This window comes from Indicator indicator, chromosome 10 (assembly GCF_027791375.1).
Source record: "Indicator indicator isolate 239-I01 chromosome 10, UM_Iind_1.1, whole genome shotgun sequence".
In the NCBI taxonomy this organism is placed as follows: Eukaryota; Metazoa; Chordata; class Aves; order Piciformes; family Indicatoridae; genus Indicator; species Indicator indicator.
The window spans coordinates 11,378,337-11,399,002 of record NC_072019.1 but is presented as its reverse complement, the minus strand read 5'-3'; the positions used below and the strand labels follow the sequence as shown (position 1 = coordinate 11,399,002).

The 20,666-nt window shown below is 39.7% G+C and overlaps 1 protein-coding gene across 1 annotated transcript; it reads left to right on the top strand.

The window, feature by feature from the left end:
• The first annotated feature begins 1,162 nt into the window (after positions 1-1,162).
• Positions 1,163-20,292, top strand: GTF2B (general transcription factor IIB). The gene is made up of 7 exons (XM_054384233.1): positions 1,163-1,194; positions 3,294-3,400; positions 13,346-13,479; positions 17,227-17,373; positions 17,510-17,639; positions 18,252-18,533; positions 19,903-20,292. The coding sequence occupies exons 1-7, from the start codon at positions 1,178-1,180 to the stop codon at positions 20,034-20,036; spliced, it is 951 nt and encodes a 316-aa protein (XP_054240208.1). The 5' UTR covers positions 1,163-1,177; the 3' UTR covers positions 20,037-20,292.
• Positions 20,293-20,666: the final 374 nt, after the last annotated feature.

Genomic DNA, 20,666 nt, shown 5'->3' with positions numbered 1-20,666 from the left:
AATATATAGCAAATTTACAAGTGTTCAGAAACTTTAAATACTGATCACTTTAAAGCACTGACGTAATGTCCCTTTCCGAAATCTACAGACCCACCCCTGCTAATCATCCCTGTCTTCATCAGAGAGGAGGCACTTGTAGCAAAGCAATACCTTCCTCCCCACACACTGTTTTACAGCTTGGGCTTGAAAACCTATTGTGCTGCTGAAGGGACCAGTTTTTCATATGGGTAGTTTCTTTTGAAACAGTTCCTCTGGGATTCTCCCCGTTCTGACGTTTGCTGACAGGGTACAAGGGGGAAGAGACAGAAGAGGTGCCCGTTTGCCAAGGGCTTACGTGAGCCACGCCGAGTCCTGCAGAAGGACCAGGTTCTTCTCATGGTCAAATTAGCCCACGGCAAACTAGATCAGCTGTAACATATGATACCAGTAAGCACTAAACTTCTTCCGGTATTTTCTTACCCTGAGCATTTGTCTTTGGCCGGTTTGGGTTCCAGAGCCAAGAACGTGTTCCCCAGACACTCGTGTGCAAACTCCGGTCGATATGCTTTAACTCGTTTTCTTCTGTATTTCACAAAAGCGCTGGAGCGGACGCGGCAACAGCTGATCCGCTGCAAGGTGCCGCGGACGGCTCGGTTGTGGCGCAGCAGCGGCAGCCTCCGCAGGTGATCCTGCTCCTTGGGCTGCTGCCGGGGCGTTGGGTCACAGCTTGTCAAAGGCGGAGGGTTCCAGCTCAGTCGCGTGCTGTGTGGCCATTTTAAATGACAGGAGCTCTCCGAGCCCACAGTCCCGATGTAGCAAACAGTGTCTGGTTAGAACAAGACTTTGATCGCTAAGACGCTCTGGGTGCCACGCCACAGGCTGGCTCGCCGCTCGCATCTGCTCTCTCCGTTCTCTGGACTTGTGACGCCCTTCCCATAAGCGGGCTGAGGCCGTCGGCGGCACTCGGGACTAAGGCCTAGGAGCTCCAGAAAGTGGTAAACACAGCCCCGCCCACGCATAGACTCTAGAGGAAAAGTGTGGAGTCTATTTGCATGCGCCTGTCGCTTTAAGCCTTTTGTCCTTTCGCGCGAACCGTACTGAGCTCTTGCCGGGCTCCGCCTGCCGCTGCTGCCATATAAGTGAGGGCATTGCACAGCCGTCTGACTTCACACAGGCGGTGCAGCCAGTGCAAGTCAAGATGGCGTCCACCAGCCGGTACGGGAGGCCGGCCTGGGTGCTCGAGGGGCCCATGAGGACGAGGGCCTTGGGGGAGGGCGCGGGCCTCGAGGGAGGACGTGGGAGGGGCTCTGCCATGTCTTACTGTATCCAGCATAGAGGAGAAAATGGCTGCATTACCCCTGCGGGGTACCTGAGGAGGTGGCCATCGTCGCCCTTGGCTGACCCCGGTGCCTTAGCGCGGCTCTCTTGGTTCGCGGTGCAGCCACTCTCTCTTTGGTTTCCCACGTCTTGGGTCTCTCGTGTGCGGCTCCTGGGGTGGCAGGAGGGTCGGCCCTCGCGAGGCTTCTCCGTGTGGGCCGAGCCGGGCGGCTCCCTGTCGAGCGGCCTCTGAAGGGCCGAGGGTGGCTAAGGTCGCCGCAGCTTGCGCGCCTTGCTTCTTCGTGTCATAATCAGTAGCGCTCTGAGGAGAAGTGAGCATTTTGAGGGATTTCGTGGCGATTGCGAATTGATTCCCGGGCCGCTCTGTAGCGTGAGCTCGGTATTTTCGTCTCTTGTGATCGAGTCCTTTTTCTTACAGGGCCAAGCTCTAACCTCGGTAGTGCCTTAGTTTCATGCCGCTACAGGCGGCACCACTGGAGGGAGGATTTCTCTCAGTTCGGGGTGTTGCGTACCCTAAGTCGCTGGGACGGGCATCAAGCCCCTTCCTTCCCCTGTGTCCCGCAGGTGGGCAGTACCGCTCGGCCCAGCGCTGGGCATCGTGCGGCCGACCATCGCCGTCGGTCGTCTCTGAGCCGGGATGGCTGCGCTCTGGCTTGGCTCCAGGTTATCGGGTCCTGAACACAGTTTTTAGGCTCCCACCCTAAATCCGTACCGGTACTAGGCAGTGGCCAAACGAGTCTGAAGCTCTGAGTTATTCTGTGGAGATATATCGAGGTTTTCAGGTCGGGAGTGAAGGAAGGCCTGCGGAGTAGACTGTGGAGTGATTCCTGCCAAACCTGTCCTAACATCTAGGGAGTGCTTCCTAGTTAGTCTTAATGCAACTCGGGAGCTGTTTGCCGAGGTTAACAGGTGCCATGCGTTTTCCTTTAGTATAGTTGGGGTAGTATATCGAACCTGCAGGCTACGGGATTATACCTCTAGATAAAGAAGTTAAACTTGGGTTAGGAAGACTAATTTTTACAATGTTTTGTGAAGGTAAAATCTGAAATAAAACGCTTAGTATTTTTTCAGGTTCTGGATTTTGTTTTATTTTTCTTCTGCCTAGTATGTTGCTATCCTTTTGCACGATGACAAATGTCAGATGATTGCGCATGCTTTGTCAACACTTTTGTCGTATGAAACTGCTACTGGGGAGAAGTGAGAATGAAAGTAGTTTAAATAGCTTTTATGTAGTATTTTGAACATAATTTAAATTGAAGGTCTTGCGTGTTCATCATGGAAGTTTTAATACTAACAGTGAAGCTGATTTTCAGTTTTGGTTTCAAGTCACTGAATTGAAATATTTGGCTTTATTTTTTTTGTACTTTTGACTCATCAGAAACATCTAAAAGTAAAATTTGTAATGGAACACATAGATTAGTCTGAAATAATGGATTAATGGAATCAGAGGGGAACATGGATTAATGTAACTTTTAATATGATATTTTCTGCAGTTATAAAGGTTGGAAGTTACTTTTGTGATCTTCTGCTTGCTAGCTTGAGGAAAATGGCTTTGAATATAGGGACCACAACTGTAAACATGCATTATTCCAGTTTTGAAATTATTCATTTTAACAGAATTAGTGAACAGTTGCTCACAGCTTCAGTGGGGTATCTACTTCTAAAATGTTTGGTTAGTAGCAATTGGTTATGACTGTAGTCAGCAGCTAAAAGCTGTTAAGTTAAATAGTGCTAATTATCTACAGAAGTTTGGTTGTGGTTTTTTTTTTTTTTTTTTTTAAATCTTGAACATGCATGGGTGTGAAAGCGACAGATGTTTGTTATAAAGTGAAGTTCAGGTTTTCAGGTTAATATTCTATCATTCAAATAATAGTAAATTCTGTATTACAGAAGGGTTCAGAAAGGAGCTCTTCTGGCTGCACAGCCTGCTTGAATTTAAGTAATTAAGGCTTCTGTTTTTTTTTTTTTTTTCTTAGTTTGGATGTACTTCCTAGAGTGACTTGCCCAAATCATCCAGATTCCATTCTAGTAGAGGATTACAGAGCTGGTGATATGATTTGTTCTGAATGTGGGCTAGTAGTAGGTGAGTACCTGTTTGTATTTTTATGAATTGCCATACAACTTTAATCATGCATATAGATTTGTTTTCCCACAAAACTAGTATGTGATAATTCAAGTATTAAAAAGGTTTTTCTTGGCTCCTAAATGTTTTCTTTTATGATATTCTGTTGGATAGAATCTTACTGGTATGACTTGTCTGTCTTCTTGTAACTTGCTTGCATTATGAGAAGTATCAAGCTCTCTTGAAAGGGTGACAATATGTTATCATATTGAATTAGAATACTGTGCTGTCTATTCCAGTATTCTGTCTTTAATCATCTTTTTTTTTTTTTTTAGTCAGGAAAGCATAAGAAGTGCAATAAAAGCTCTTTGTCAAATAGCTTTAAAAAGAAGGATTCTGTTTCCCATTAGTTAGAGGTTACCTTCTGCCCTGAAGGATTTCTCTTTATATCTTTGCCAGCACCTGTTTTTGTTAATTACTTCTCCTAGGGATTTTAATACAAAGTAAATATCCATTTTTACCTCTGGAATTTGCTGGGCTCCTTTACTCAGTGCACATGGCAGCAACTTCTACAGGCTGAGCTGTATTTTTAAGTACAATGGAATATTTTAAATGAAGGACCTTTTAGGCATTGTCTTTGAATGAGAGTCAGTCATGTTGTCATAGAACATGCTGTGTATTTTTTTTTTTTATGTATCATTTCCAGGCTGAGTATCTTACAGTCTATTCCTTTTGCATGGGAGGCTTTTGTGCTTGTGTTATAATCATTTGTTAAACTTCAGTTATTTTTATTATGTTATTATACATACCATGACCAAAAGAAAATCTCCATTTGGAGGGGGTGTGTTCAGGTGATTCACTCAGTGGTGCTAAGTATTTTAGATGAGTTTATATCCCTTTCTCCTAATCTATGATGATTTTATTTTGGTTCTTGCCTTGCACTGAATTAAAAATTTTCATACAACTTTTAATCTAAAGGTTTAAGAAGTTGCAGCAGAAGTACTACTAATTTATCCGGGTGACTAAAAACGTTATTTATGCAAAAAGTAAACTTCCACATAGTTTACTAAAGTAGATGTTCAAAGACTTAAACTTGAGAAACCATTAAGAAAGTCTAGGGGGAGGATTGTCACTTGCTTTGTTAAAATAAGGGCTTGTTTCACTTGCATAAATTCTGATAAAGAGAAAACAATCATAATAAATGTTCTGGTTAAAAGTTCAGTTGTCCACATGAATATTTCCTACTGAAATACGGTAAAAGGCTTCTAAGCTATTGCTTAAAATGTTCAACAATTTGCATGGCTGCCGCAGAAGGTGGGCCGAAGTTTACAAAAGCCCATCTTCATCAGTCCATAACTTTTAAGATAATTTTGGCTTTAGAACTATAAGGAAAAATTTTGCTTGATATGTTTCGGGTTTTTTTGAAACTTGGGAGTTCATCGGAAATCTCACTTCATGTACTTTCTGTTGCCTAGTCACAAGATATTCTTGCTTTAAGAATGTGCTCTCTAGTCTTTTCTGAATAATAACATTGGAGATTTCTTTTGTTCCAGTCAGTGTTTTTGAGAAGAATCATTAGAATACTAATAAAACCTGTTGCTTAGTTAAATTAAAAAAAAATATGTCTTAAATGGTGTTAGTCCTCTTTACAGCTGACATTATTGCTAGGATAGAAAGTGTGGGTGATGTTTTTTCTTATTTATGCATTTTTTAATGTATGCATGCAGTGTCTTTTAAGCAGGCCTTTCTATGGATTTATCACTAAAGGACATTAATGTTTACTTTTTTTGGCTGATTGTTCTCATTTTGTCTTGCCTAGCTTCAGTAATTTAGTTTGTCTGCATATGTTCAATTCACTAGCTTAGGATATCTGGAGCAGCTAGCTTGGAAAACCAATTAAATCAGATGAAGATAAATAATTGAAGAGTGCATGACCAAACAGAAGTATGAACATGCAACATTTCTGGACTGGCCTGGTGGGAAGTTTAGAGAATGAGTAAACCAGATCTGATATTTGGTGCTCATTTTCTGGAAGTGCATGTGAAGTGGAGATGTTGGAAAGGAGTGAAGAAAAAAATTTGTTTCCAAATGAGAAAACTTTTATGCATTTGTTGCAGAGTCCATGATACCTGTTCCGTTTAAGAGAGTATTGATTTCGTTTCTTGTTCTTACATAGAGATGTTGTGGATTTGTGTTTCAAGGGTTACATAGGTTATGATGTGTAGCTCTTGTAAACAGGGCTCTCTGAAAAAGGTTTTGAAAGTTAGTGACGTCTTTATTACTGAAGGGAATCCATTAGACCAGTTGAAACCCTCCAAAATATACTCTGTAGCCAAAGAAATGTTACAGGTTTATTTAAAAAGACTGTGACTTCGGTGTCTGCAGAGCACTGGTGGTGTGTGTGGATTTGTGTGTTTATTTTACCGTGGTTAAGTACATAGTCATGCAACTTCACTGATTTTTATTTATTTATATTTATATAGTTTTTAGTACAATATACCTGAAATCTGTGCAAGGCCTATTTGACTTCAACTAAGGGTATTTCCACTTGATGTTTTTCTTACTTGCAAATGACTAACATTTCACATTTGTGGAAAAAGTGTGAATTTATTAAATGTGTCATAAGATAAAATGGCTTGTGCATGAATAATTTGCAGACTTTGTAATCAGTCTTCTGGGACTGTGAGATTAAATTAGTATTATGACTGAGGTTGAGTTTATCAGGTCTGTAGCTGAAAGGGTGAAGCAATGGAAAAGTTTTTGGGGAGCAGGAGTCTATGAAAAGGAGTAGATGATCTCTTTTACACTTGAATTCTATGTCTTAGGCAGATCGGTATTTTGGAAACACTGTTTTTAAAATGTATTTTTCAGAAAGATTTTTAATCAAAGTTGTTTTGTACTCAGAGTTTCTTAGTGTTTCAATAAGATTGAAATTTTTAGTTAAATCCTAGATGCTGCTTTTTTCTTTGCACTTTTTTTCATTTTTCTCAAGCTGTGCTATGTTGTGCAGTGTTAAAAAGATTAAACCTTGTGATGTCAGCATGACTGAAATTGGAGGCTTCAAAATACAGCTTGAGTCTACAAAATTCCTAGCTGCCTTGTCACTGTTACTTTTCCTGGATTAGCTTGTAGTCTGTCTTTTCATGGTAACTGTTTCCAGCTTGTTGACTTTTCCTTCTGCTAATTATTAGCCTATTGCATGAAAGGCAGTGGGTGATTTAAATTGCAGTTATCTGTGGAATTTTGATATTAATCTGGCTTGATGTGAATCTGAAACTTTACAAGTCTATGTCCAAGCTTGTCTGCTGTCCTAAGTTTTGTCTTTTATTAAGCATACTTTTCTCGGATCGTACTATGATAAATGCTGTAGTAAGTATTAATGTGCTGGCTTGAAAATTCATAAAGGGAGTTCTTAAGGTCTGAAGAAGTAGTTCTGTGTTCATTTAAAACATTGACCATATCTAGTTCTTCAGTCAGACTAGATGGAGGGAGAAGCATTTTATTCAGGAACATAAGGCTAGTAAATCTCTTTGACAGGTAAATATTTTGCTTACTACCTTTTAGGCAGTAAAAAAGGCTGGAAGTCAGCTGATAACACCAGAAGGGGCTGAAGAAAGCAGGATCGAAGTGGAATGCAAAGCACTGAATTTTCTTCATGTGGCAAGGTGGTGAGCTGAATTTCAGAGGGGGATCAGAATGAGTCTAGTGGCATGTACAGCATCACAGCGAGACAGGGACACCTTTCTGATTTGAGACTTACCTTCAACTTCTGTATAGTTTCATTAAATGGAGCAGCAAGGAAATGATTCTCATCACTTAGTGATTTTCTCTGGTTAACTGTCTGCCTCAGTAGGCAAGCATAGTTTAGAAAAGAACGGTGCTTTTGTATGGAGTCTTTTTGAATAGCCTTGAATAAAAGCAGAAGTCAGTCTTTAGCTGATGAGAATCCTTGGACGTGTGTCATCATGTTAAATCTTTGAATCAAATTATGATTTATATTCAGATGTGTATTCTATATTCTATGTATACCTGAGTGTTCAGTTAAAGAATTTTGGGGGGAAATATTCAATAGCTTGTGGTCTGCAGTAAGGCTATTACAAAATTCTGTCTGAATATGTGGTTGGCTAACGCTTCTGAAAAGTTCGAGATCTGAAATTCAAGCATGGCCTATGAAGTATAGGTAAGATTTAATTGTACCGCAGATACATTTTTCTTTACCATATAACAAACGAGTAGGAAAGGATTTCATGATTACCTCTCTGCTGGACAGTCCATTACTCATGATGCCTGTCATTAGGGATAAGATTGATTGTACCTATACATAGATGCTGGTATTCTGAAAACCAAAGATATTTAGTAACCTTTAAGTCCTTGAATACTTCAGACTCTCATCCAGTAGAGGGCAGTTACATGATTACATCTATTCTAGTATCTTTATACCTCCAGTGATAAAGAGTCTTTTCATGTTTGTGTGTATATTCATAGTTACTTCTTTCTGTGAGTATTACCAGTTAAAGTATTGCCTTAGTAAATAGGCAAAAGTCTTTAGATGCTGATGTGTATTAGCACTTTTATTTCTAGTTACTGCTTCTGCACTTACTGTCCAGAGCACTAAAAAGTGTCTGATAAAAGTTAGTCCTTACAAATAAAACTCTTTGCATTTGCAGGAAAGCCAGTTATAAAGGATGTTGATGCTTCAATTCTGTATAGTTGACTTATCCATGAATGCTCATGCAAGTTTGATTTACACAGGGACTTTGTAATATGAAGAAAGAAGTTTGATAGCTCTTTTCAGTCAGCATCTCAAATAGTCTGTGGTTTAAGTCTAACCCATTTCAGCTTTAAAGACAAGGGTGATGGTTCTAGCTGTTTCAGCAATAATGCCTGCAGAATTGTCAATACTTGGCATCTTTTGTCAGGCTTATGCACTGCTCTTCATGCGCTGCATGAAATTTCCTGGAGATTTTCTAGTTAGTGGCTTCTAGGCTGGGAACCCAAGGAGTTTGTGAGCCATTATGAACAATGCTTCCATTAATTGAAGTACTAGGTTTATCTAGTGGAATACCAGTAACACTTTGAATTACCCTATTTAAGGAATTTTTCCTCCCCTTGTTTACTTATCAGATTCTCAAAATTTTCTAGTGCAGATAAGAGCTGGAAATGATCTGAACTCCTCTGGTGGAAGGAAAAGTACAAAGCCACTTATTTTTGTAGATCAGGCCCCAAATTTTTCATTAGGGTCCTGTAATTGGAAGTATTTGAACTATTTGCCTTTTAAAGGCTGCAAGTCTTGGAGAGGTGTAACTTTAACTGACCAGATTTGCGAGCCAGATTGTGGACAATTACTTTTAAAATTATTATCATTTTGATAAGCAGGAGCTGCTGAGCTTTTGTTCTTGTAACAGTCATTTGCTTGCAGTGCTATGCTCTTTCAGTCCTTGGTGGCCTAGTGGTACTGTTGATGTCTGGAAACTAGTCAAAGTCTTCTGTAGAATTTTTTGTTATCGTTTAACATCTCAAAACCTGCTGTGGTTCTGTTTGTTGTTTCACCTGAGTCTTGTGAATAGGTTGGGGGTTGAAGCATTTGTGGTATTGATAATTTATTGAAAACCTTACAAAAGGCTGGAAATTTGGTAGAAAAAGCTGTGACTGCAAAATTGTGATGTTGCGTTATCCAAAGAATTTATTTGGTAAGATTGTAATAGATCTGGCCTTAAATAGAAGTTCTGAAGCTAAAAACTGGAGGAGAAAAAAAACCCCAACAAATCTAGTTTGTATTTTGGAAGCTGTAAAGTGGAGTACTACCATATGGAGCAGTGTGTAATCTAATAAATAAAATGTGAAGGAGCAGGTATATGGTGTTCTGTGCTGAACTCTGGGCTCTTCCGTACTAGAAAGATAGAGACTTGCTGGACCAAGTTCAGCAGAACATTGCAAAAGTGATTTTTTTAGGGACTGGAGCATCTTCCATGTGAAGAGAAGCTGAGAGCTGAGCCTGTCAGCCTAGAAAAGAGAAGGCTTAGTTCAGCCTGGCTCTGCATGGTTCATGTGTTTATGATTCTCCTCAGCTTGTAGTATGCCATCTAGATTTTTCATTGTAGTTTGTCACCTCATTACTCTGATTAATAAGGAGTTGACTGAAATGAATTGTAATTCTTTGTATATTTAAAAAAAAAAAATTGGCATTGTAAAATGCTTTTAATTAAAAGTATAATATATGTGCTCACTAGATGGCAGCAGATTCCTTAACTAACTGTCAGAATGAACTGTTCTTTAAAAACAATACATATTTTGGTACTTAAAAGTGCAAATAAACTTTAATACCATACTTATATTAAGATTAAAGTATTGGCTAATATACAGAACTTGATGCAAAGTACAGCTAACATTAGAGCGTTTCCAAAAAGACTTAAGAGTGTGCCTTCTCAGAACTGTCTAGACTAGATATAACATCACTGGAGGCTTGAATTTCATCCTATTTCTTGTTTTGATTAAATGTCTTCAATTTACAGCTATATCATCTTCATATAATAGATAATGCAAAAAGTATGTAAAATACACGTGTTATGAGTTACTACACATGGAGTGCATAGTTGGTATTAATTCTCTGTAAATATGTAATTTTAAATTTAGGGCTTCTTGAAGAAGAACACTTGAGAATTCACTTTCTGTTTTTAGGGGGGAGTAAACATATGTGATTTGTGATGTGTAGACAGACAAGCTAATTTTATAAAACTGTTCAAAATGGTATTTTTCAATACTGACCTGAGTTTACTCCTGCATTTCTGTAATGCATGCTCTTTGTGTTTGGCAGTTGCAAAGAAAAGTAACCTTGGTCTGAGGTTTTCCGTTCTGAATAACAGTTCTGCATTTTACTAAATGAGCTTTTCAGATGGTGGGTAACCTGAGCATTTCCACTAGAGCCTGTGCTAGTCTGTTAGATTGTATTTTAAAGAGTAACTGAATACTGGAAGAATGGTTTATGAAATTAAATGGGGCAATAGAGGCAAAACTCATCTTGTTCAGAAAGATGCTTCAGAATATAAGTCTGGAGATGGGTTCCACAAAGATTTGGTCCTGTAAACAGCTGTTTTAAAAATGTGCTTCAGAGGAGGAAATTGGGGAGATGAACTCATCTGTTTGATGTTAAATAAAGGAGTGTCTAATCTAACCATACGTAGTGAAGTTTATTTTTGTTCAAAAGAACTGCATCAAAAGGAAATAGTGAACAGAATATGCAGCCACTCCCATACTTAACTGTGGCTCAATACTGTTGCCAAAACCAATCTTAATAGTGATGTGAGAAAGCAGAGAGCTTACTAGGAGCTTTTTTCACTGTTAAACTTATTTTCCATGAGTTTCAGAAAAGCTAAAGAGTAGTGTATGACCCAGCAAATTCAGTTTAGGACTTGAAATGTTAACTCAAGATCAGTCTTTTAAAGGCTTTTGTAAGACTGACTTCAGTATTTTAACCTTTGTTTTGCTCACTTAGGCTGGTGTTTCGTTTCATCTCAACAAACATCAGAATTCCAAGGTGTTTTTAAGGTTTCAAAAAGTTAAATAATTAGCCACTTTGGGTTTTGTGTCTAATGGGATAATTAGTGTCTTGTAGCTGAGTATATTTTCCACTTTTTTGGAACTATTGTTAATTTTTTTGTAAATATGTGTCACACTTCTACAGAAACCTTTTGAAAGGTGAAATGCAAAGTATAAATACTTCTGAAAGTATACAAAAAAACTTCTTTTCTGTAATGGCAGATTTCTTCGCAAAGTAAAGAAATAATGCATACTGCATCTTAATTACACAAATGCATTATATTCAGTGATTTGTTCTACTTAATCTTTTCTCACTGCGAAATAGTAGTCTCAATCCGCTGTTTGTAATGTGTTTGCCAAAGCAGGCAGTGATATAACACTTTTTTGTTAGAGCAGGAATGGTTCATAACTCACAAGAGGCAGATCCCTGAGTGAGTCATTTCGGTCATTCCCACTTGTGTGGAAAAAATATTACATCATTGCCCTGTACTCAGTGTTCTATTTATACCATGCCAGAATTTTAAGTACATTTTTCTTTTTTTAGATGCTGTAAACAGTATTGTGGGGTTGTCTTAAAGTAAAGTTACTGCTAGGCCATAGAAGGAGCATTACTGAATCAAATATTTACATAGTCCAGGAGCTAGAGGAGCATACTGTCTGCTAGTTTAAGCTTGCAAGGGAGTGGGGAGACCTTGGTAGCAGAAAGAATGGATCTGTGCCTTCTTTTACTTTGCTGTATTTTTAATCTTCTAGTTTTCAATGAATTTTTTTTCTTCTCTTTTTTTCAGTTGTCCCTCTCTACTTCCATTCCCCCCACCATGGTTTTCATTAGAGCAGTAAATAAAGGTGGAGTATATCTATGAGCATGTCTGGCAAATATTTATGAGAACACCTCAAACCTAAATTTACTTTTTTTGGTTGTTACGAGTTCTTATGGTTCATTCACAGCTTTCAATTTTTAGCAGACTCCTTGCATAAATTGGTTAAAAATAAAGTTCCTAATTCAGAATAATTGCCCCCTTGCCCCAATTAATTGTGCAGTTGCACCACTATCCATTACTCCCTTGCTCTCCTGTGTTTTCCCCAGCTTCATGCCTCATATTGTCATTGTTTGCAGAGTGCTTTTGTCTGCCTGCTTATGTTTTCACCAGGTTAAACCATCTTCTGTGGTTTCATGTTAAGACTTCCATACTGGAAACGTTTCTTGTGGTCAACATGACTTATTTTTTTTGCAGACATTGTTTCACAACACACTTAAACACTGATAAATAGCAAATTTTTCTGCTGGTGTAGGAAAGTAGGGATGACAATTCTTCTGATACCCTACACAGAGTTCTCATCTGCTTTACTGCAAAACACTAAGAAAAGTTCTTTGTGTGGTTTTCTCTACATGTATTCTTAAAAATTCTGTAGTATTGCTCTGAAAGCAACCCCTCTGAGATGTAGCTTTTAGCAAACTTGTGAATAGAATGACGACAGCAGGGGGGTGGTTTGTGGTGCTGGTTTTTGGTTTTGTTTCTTTTGTTTGGTGTGGTAGTTGTTTTGTTGTTGTTTTTTTAGGATTATATTATTGTGACTGCTGTAGGAGGTTTGCCTGCATCAGAATGTTGCTTAGAGTTATTTTTCAATTTGAAAAGTTGTTTGAAGAAAGATGTAAATGAACATGAGAATTAGAGGACTGTAAGGAAAGTAATTTCATTCAGATGATGTGGCGCTTTAGTGCTTTCCTGCTTACTCTGAATCTGTATTTACACTGTTACACCTGGAAGAGTTTAGACTGAGTTTAAAAAGAAATAGTTGTATGTACATCGTGTGTTGATGCTATCAAGCATCATAAATGGAGTTGTGCAGGGTCAGACAGCTCTTCAAGAACAATAATTGAGCTGCAAACTGCTGTTATGGTGGGTTAGAAGGTGGCATGTTTCAGAGTACCAAGGACCTGGAGCTCATGCACAGAAGTGATTTAATACATTTAAAGAGCTTGTGTATGATAGATAATTCACATGTGCACTTTGAACACATGGCAGATGTTGAGAGAACGTAAGTTACAATAGCTTAGTCATTTGTCTAAGGGCCAAGAACATCCATGGGCAACCATGACCTTGAGCTTGAAATCAAGGTCTTAATTCCTTTTGTATATTGAAGATCCTATGATAGTTCTTAAGGATGATTGTGTCTCTGTGTTCTGACTGCATTTCTCTACTTATTTGCGTTTTCTGTGTAGCTCTAATTGCCCCTTTTGGTTTTTCCCTCTTCAACTTAACTTGCAAATCTTAAGCATTTGGTACCTTGTCCTGCAAGTTACTGTTCTCTTCAGGAATGCCAACAGATTCCCTTCTTATAGTGGAGAGCTCAGATATGTAACTTAATGTTTCATGAAGTGCTTCAAAATATTACATTAATGCAGACTGTTGCTTTCTGTGAACTCAGGTGACCGGGTCATAGATGTAGGGTCAGAGTGGAGAACTTTCAGCAATGACAAAGCAACAAAAGACCCATCTCGAGTCGGGGATACTCAGAATCCTTTGCTGAGTGATGGCGACCTGAGTACAATGATTGGCAAGGTAACACTTAATACTAAATTTTATGAAGTTTGCATGTTTTTATGACAAGTACATGTTTGTGTGTCCATAGGGAAGCTATTCAGAGAATGCATTTACAGAGAGATTTTTGTCTATGTTCAATTCTTATGTTTCAATGGTGTGTAAAATGTGGCTCTTTCCTAGGGGGTAGGAGGAAGGGGTTGACCTCTTCAACAAAATGAAGTTTGCAGTTCCACTCTGCAGTATGGTGCTATAAATAGAACAGTTGATGTTGCAGTCTTTAAAGAAACACTTGGACTTGGCATGTGTATTTGAGATAATTCTGAAATAACAGATCCTTAGTTTTTAGGTCTCAGTAGATAGTACTGCTCAACTTGAGCTCTCGGGTTCACATTAAGGACCCAGAGATCTACAGGTGTGGTGTACATGTTCTTCCAGTTAATATGAAAACACTAAATATAGAATTCTTTCGTGGTGTGAGTGCTTCAGAAGAAAGTATTCATTGTATCTTTGAGTTGAAATTTGGTGGTACAGCCATATCCTACTGTTTCCCATGAGATCAAACAAGGTTAATTGTCCCCTCCCTTTAATAATGTAGTGGCCCAGGTAAGTGTTCATTGGTGTGCTTTGTGTTGTATTTTTCACTGCAAAGTGTAACTGATTTTTGTAGATGAGAGATGGCACAGTTGCTGATAAGTAACTACAAGTAACTATTAAAAAATGTATTGCTGCTTTGTGTGTCATGGTACATGCACACCAGGATTTCTCGAAAGCTTTTGTTCAAGTGATCTTGCTAAGATGAAGGGGAGCGTGCACCATTCTTCTCAACCAAGAGTGTTTCAAAGAAATGGAGTCAACAAGTCAATACTGATATGGACAGCAAATCTTTCACCATTGGTGAAAAACAAAGCTTCTGTTCAGAGGATTGCCCAAGCAGATGCTTGTGTTTTGGCATTGTTGCCCACCAGATTTTAGAATGCCTTGTGGTGGCTTTTTGAATCCCTACAGGCTAACTAATATCTTCAATGCTCCATTAAAAAAAGTTGGCATTGCTAAGTAGCTCTGTGAGGCAGTGCTGTAGAAATCACTGTATAGGTCTAGAAAGATTGTAGTTCTTATGGCTTGTATTTCTGTTGTTTATTTGGTCAGCATTATGTTAAAGATCATAAATACACCATTATAGGTGGAGAAATGGACTGTTTGCTCCAGCTTCATACTTGTCTTGTTTTGGGACTGTAAATACAGATTTGTTTCTGGGAACTCAGGTTGATTCTGTAGGTAGGCTGACCTTTTAAGCTTGTTTAGAACCTGTGTGTTGGAAAAGACAAAAAATACTGCAGCTGAAGGTAGAATTTGTATCCAGGGGAATGGTGATTTGTGCTGTTAATTGCCTTCTCTATGGTTGTTTAGATCCTTATTAGAGTAACAGGGATAACATCCTCTGTAAGATAGTTAAAGACATAAGGAAACATCTGTGAAAAGTTTGGTTTTCAGTGAAAATGGAAAACTTTCAGAGACGGACACTGGTCTAATGAAACAGTTTTGCTGTTAACCAGAGCATTGCAGAATAGGCATGATCGAAGTTGATGTAGCAAAGAGCACCATTCAGTGAAGACAAGAAGTGGGCATGTCGGTGTGGCATGATTTAGCCTAGGAGAACTGCAAGTGAAGATATCAGGCACTGGAACTGTCAGGATCCTGTTGGAGAATGTAGAGATTGCAGTCAGTCTTATTGTGGATGTTTTATCTGCGTGGGGAGCAATCACAGAAGAGACACATTATTTTCTACAGGAAATAAGGAGTGTCTTTGACAAACCAGGATGTGTTCTGTACAAGAGTTCCTGTGTTTGTCTTGCCAGTGAGCAGGGGTTCTGGGATGTCAGCTCATTGCTGTGAACTCTGCATTTTTTTCTCAGTCATTTGGAAGGAAGAGTGGCTTATATCAGAAGATGCTGAAGTTTCCTATAGGTGCAGAACAGGCATGAATTTTGCAGCAGAAATAACTAAACCAAGGAAGTAGTGTGTTTCTCAAGCAGTCTTCTGAATTCCCTGCCAGCAGTAGGCTGGGATGAGGATTGACGTGGATATGCAGGGTGATTGAACAAGGATGACATTGGTGTAGTCATGACAAATATAAGTAGTATCTGACAGGGTATGGAGCTGCCTTCATGAATTCCAGAGAATGAAGCAGGGTAAGATGGTATTTTTGCAGTTAACAGCAATTCCTGGAGTGGACCACAGGTATGTATGCTGAAGATTGCTTTAGCCTTTTGCACAGGACAGGGAAAGAGGTACTCCCTTCTGCTTGAGTGGGAGTTGTGAATAGTAGAATCTTCAAAACACACTGCTGCCTCTCCCTGCTTCCCAAACACCACTTCGCCCCCCTCAAAAAAACTTACCAAAACAAACCCCAAAACCCAACCAAACAAAACCACAAAACCCCCACAAACCAACTAACATACCAACCCACAACACACAGCCTGTGTTCAAACTGTGTTGAGGAAAATAAAAATGAGAAGTACATTGATAACCGATGGCACATCATAGTGGAGATCTATTCTAAACTCCTGGCAACACTGAATGGAAGTAGAGTCTGAACCACTTGCTGGTTATGGCTGTAAAGTCCTTGTGACCAACTGTTTCCTTGAAATAGTAAAGGAAGGGCGACAGCTCTGAAACATTCTGTTTCAGAGAATGGTTTGTTACTCCTTTCTCTTTGGAACCAGGAGGTGCTGCTTCAGGACTCCTTTCTACAAGGAGTATGTGCTCTGTATCTGCTAGCAGTAAAAGAGGGGCTTCTTTGCCCATGCAAAGGGATTAGTTCCTAATTGGTTTTAGTGCTTAGGAGACCCATCTGTCTGAGGCAGAAGCAGTGTGTGTTGGAAGAAAGATTAATTTTCTGTGAAGAGGAGGATGAATAGCATAGTTGACTCTGGTGGAAGTGGTTTGTATTTTTGGGGCAGATCTTCAGGATATTGGCACAGAGCTGTATCTCTTCAAAAGTTGATTCTGTGAGCTGTAGTTGATCTGATGACAGTGCATATCAGTTGGAGAATTAGTTGTGACTCGGTTGGCAGCATATACAGAACCTGGTGGTTGGAACAGTGGTTGATTGTATCATGCTTTGGTGGAGGGCTACAGGGATGATTAAGGGACTGGAACATGTGCCTTATGAGGAAAGGCTGAGAGACGTGGGGCTTTTTAGTCTAGAGAGGAGAAGACTGAGAGGGGATCTAATAAACGTATATAATGGTTTAGATAGTCATGAGGTTTAGGGTGACAGGTTGGACTCGATGATCTTTGAGGTCTCTTCCAACCTTCTTGATTCTATGATTCTATAAATGTATGAGGGCTGGGTGTCAAGAAGGAAGGGACAGCCTCTGCTCACTTGTGCTATGTGATAGGGCAAGAGGCAGTGGATGTAAACTACAGCACAGGAAGTTCCACCTCAACATGAGGAAGAACTTCTTTTACTATAAGGGTCACAGAGCACTGGAACAGGCTCCCCAGAGAGGTGGTTGTGGAATCTCCTCTGGAGACTTTCAAGACCTGTCTGGATGCATTCCTGTGCAACCTGAGCTAGATTGTATGGTCCTGCTTTGGCAGGGGAAGTTGGACTTGAAGATCTCCAAAAGTCCCTTTCAACACCTAACATCCTGTGATCTGGTGATGTCCATTTGCATAACTGAGCTGAACACCTCTGGAAGATACTTGTTTTTGAAATGAGGAAATTGCTTGTGGTGTTGACAACAAAATTTTTCTTTTCAGGGCACAGGTGCAGCAAGTTTTGATGAATTTGGGAATTCAAAGTACCAAAATCGCAGAACTATGAGCAGCTCTGATCGTGCAATGATGAATGCTTTTAAAGAAATTACCAACATGGCAGACAGAATCAACCTCCCTAGAAATATAGTTGTAAGTTCATGTCTCCCTTCCTTAAATCGTTCTGGCATTGTCTTAGTTAGCATAATATAATGAGCACATGAATTTTTGATATTGCTGCTAATTAAATGGCCTAAAGTTAATTAAATTTAGTTTTCTTGCTTTGAAGGATCGAACAAATAATTTATTCAAGCAAGTATATGAGCAAAAGAGCCTGAAGGGGAGGAGTAATGATGCTATTGCTTCTGCTTGTCTCTACATAGCCTGTAGGCAAGAGGGTGTTCCAAGAACGTTTAAAGGTAAGTTTCTGGGTTTACAGATTCAATTTTGCTATGAAGGAGAGGTCTAGTTGCTGTCACTGTAGGAGGCTGATGTATTCAGACTTTGTTGCATTGGTTGATCTCAGCTACAGCTCACCTTTGAGGAGGAGGGTAGGGTGGTGTCTGGAGGTTTGTTACATCTGTGAGGTGAGTAGGCTTTCAGGCATGGAGTTTTTGATTATTGTGAATTAAAAAAAATAATTTGAGAGTCATTCTGAGTGTTGATAAAACTTAAAAGCTGTTGCTTTGGTCAGAGGGTGATGGGGACTGTTGTAACTAAATTTGAACCCACAGTTCTGCAGCTTACCTGTACATGTGCACCTTTCCCTGACAGGGACAGAACTCTTTTTAGGCATTGAGTATCAAACTGTCCTTACTATGCAAGCTGTCTTGTTCAGCTCATTACAAAAAACATGCACCGACTAAAGGGATTTGGAAGTTTGACAAATGGTGCAAAAGCTTGTTTAGTGATGGTGACATTCATGACATTGGCCTTCTTTGTGGGTCCTAATATATTAAGAATCAAATTTAATTATTTTGGGGGAGTAAATCCTCTGGAGCCTAAAGTTTTAATTTGTACTTTTTGTTTAGAAATATGTGCAGTGTCCAGGATTTCAAAGAAGGAAATAGGCCGGTGCTTTAAACTTATTTTGAAAGCTCTTGAAACCAGTGTAGATCTGATTACAACTGGAGACTTCATGTCAAGATTCTGTTCCAATCTGGGTCTTCCCAAACAAGTGCAAATGGCAGCAACACATATTGCTCGTAAGGCTGTGGAATTAGATTTGGTTCCTGGGAGAAGCCCTATCTCTGTAGCAGCTGCAGCTATCTACATGGCATCACAAGCTTCTGCAGAGAAAAGGACACAAAAAGGTAAAACTTCACTTTTTTGTTTTGTTCTTCTGGCATTAGAAGTTGGCTTCTTGAATGCAAGGGACCAGTGCGTTCAAGTAAGCATAATTTTAACTTCACTCCTGCTAATACTTGCAAGCATACGTTCTGCTGCTCTCACATAGCTGGAGTGCAAACCTGGGGGCAGCTGCAGGTATCGTGGCTTTAGATTACTTTGAGGCTTTGGTTGTTGTAGCAGCTGGGGAATTGCTGAAATTAGTATGTGTGTTCCTTGACTTCTTGTGAGCCTTTGACAAAGATTGAGTGGTGGGACAGCAGGCTTGGCCATGGCCTTTTGCATTACTCTGTTATGGTAGGGTGACCCTTAGGAAGCCAGTAAACAATTCTTCAAGGCTATTCCTAAGCTTCAGAGCAGCATGGGTCAGCCCCAAGAGAGTCAGGGCTATGTGAGAGTAGTGAATGGGGAAGGACAGGAGATAAAGCTATGGTGGTTAGAACTTGGTGTGACAAATAGATGCAGGTACTGGAAGCTGGCTGTGGATTCATTGTGTTTAGTTCAGATCAGAAATGTTGAAGAGCTGCTTTTAGGTAAAGAATAGCCATTACCTGTCAGGTCCTGGGTGCTTTGTTCTGCATTAATCACTGCTTGTCCTATCCCTGGAGCTTTCATCATGCTGGCAGTTTCCTGAGTGATCTAGAGCCCAAGCAGTACAGTGCCTTCGTCCTTACTTGCCTTGAGCTATTGGATTATGTCTCTTAAGAGTGATTGTTGAAACAAAAACCAGCTGCCTGCCATGGATACAGATGTGACTCCACACTCCTTAAGTGCCCTGACAGGCTTTCATGCAATTCAAGGCTTAAATTCCGAAGTTGGCTAACTTAGTTACATCTTGAATAGAGAAGTTTCTGTGCCCCTCAAACAAAAGCTTTTCTTTTGACTTAATGCATTTTAAGGTAAATAAAATCTATGTTTAGCTCAAGGTATCACTTTTTGCCTATGCCTGGGTTTGGGGTTTGGTTGTTTTTTTTTTTTTTTTTTCCTTGTTTTGCTTGTATTTAATTGAAGTGCAAAAATGAAGATCCTGATGTTGATGAAGATTTATTAGAATATTGCTGGGCACATTGAGTTTGCAGTAGGTGTTTCTAATGACTTTTGTGCTCATGTCCCTCAACCAGCTTGAAACTGATGCTGTTCCAAGGTGGATAGCACAGGTTGAAGACATGTATGCAGAATAGTAGTCACTGTGGTGAAAGGCATATTTACCAGGCTTTGGGGAGAGTTATGATTTAAGCTGAGTGTGTGGGAACTTCCTGTGAAATTGTGCTTGTTGGTTTCTTCAGTACAAATGGCAAAAGTGAAAACTAATCACTTACCTGCTTTTTGTCTTAGAAATTGGTGACATTGCTGGTGTGGCTGATGTTACGATTAGACAATCGTACAGGCTCATCTATCCTCGGGCTCCAGATCTCTTCCCAGCAGACTTCAAGTTTGATACCCCAGTTGACAAACTACCACAGCTGTGAAATTGCAGAAGATTACTTTTAAATTTCTATTAAAAAAAAAAACAAACCAAACAACCAAAACAACCAACCAACAACAAACTTCCGATTTTTGCCTATAACAGAGGATGTACAAAGTGTTAATATTGAGTCTTCATGTTGTGGAATTGGAGGATATGGAGAAGGAGCATAACTGCTGGAACGCAGCACACATTCCAAGGGTAAACAAGCTCATTGTGTGGCATTTTGTATGTATATATTAGTGGAAGTAAATATTTAATGGCTGTTGCAACAAACTTAATTTCATATTGTTGTACTTATTTAGATTTCTTTTGTAGGGATCTAGCGAGATGTATTTTGGAAAATTTAAAATATTATGTAATTCCCGAATAAACTGGTTTTGGAAAACACCATCATGTGAATATGACTGAATATGCACAGGCTAAGGGCTGTGTGCTTGATCTGAGCTATAGACCTAGCTTTTCAAGGCAGTGAGCAGGCAGGGTTTTGGAGTGCACAGCCCCAGACAGGAACTGCCAGCAAAGCAGGCAAGAGCTGAGGTGGCACCGAGGGGTGCTGCTCTCACCCAGCACAGGCCTTCTAAACACCCCAGGGAGTGCCAGCACCTCAGAGTGCTGGCAGACAGAGTGGGCA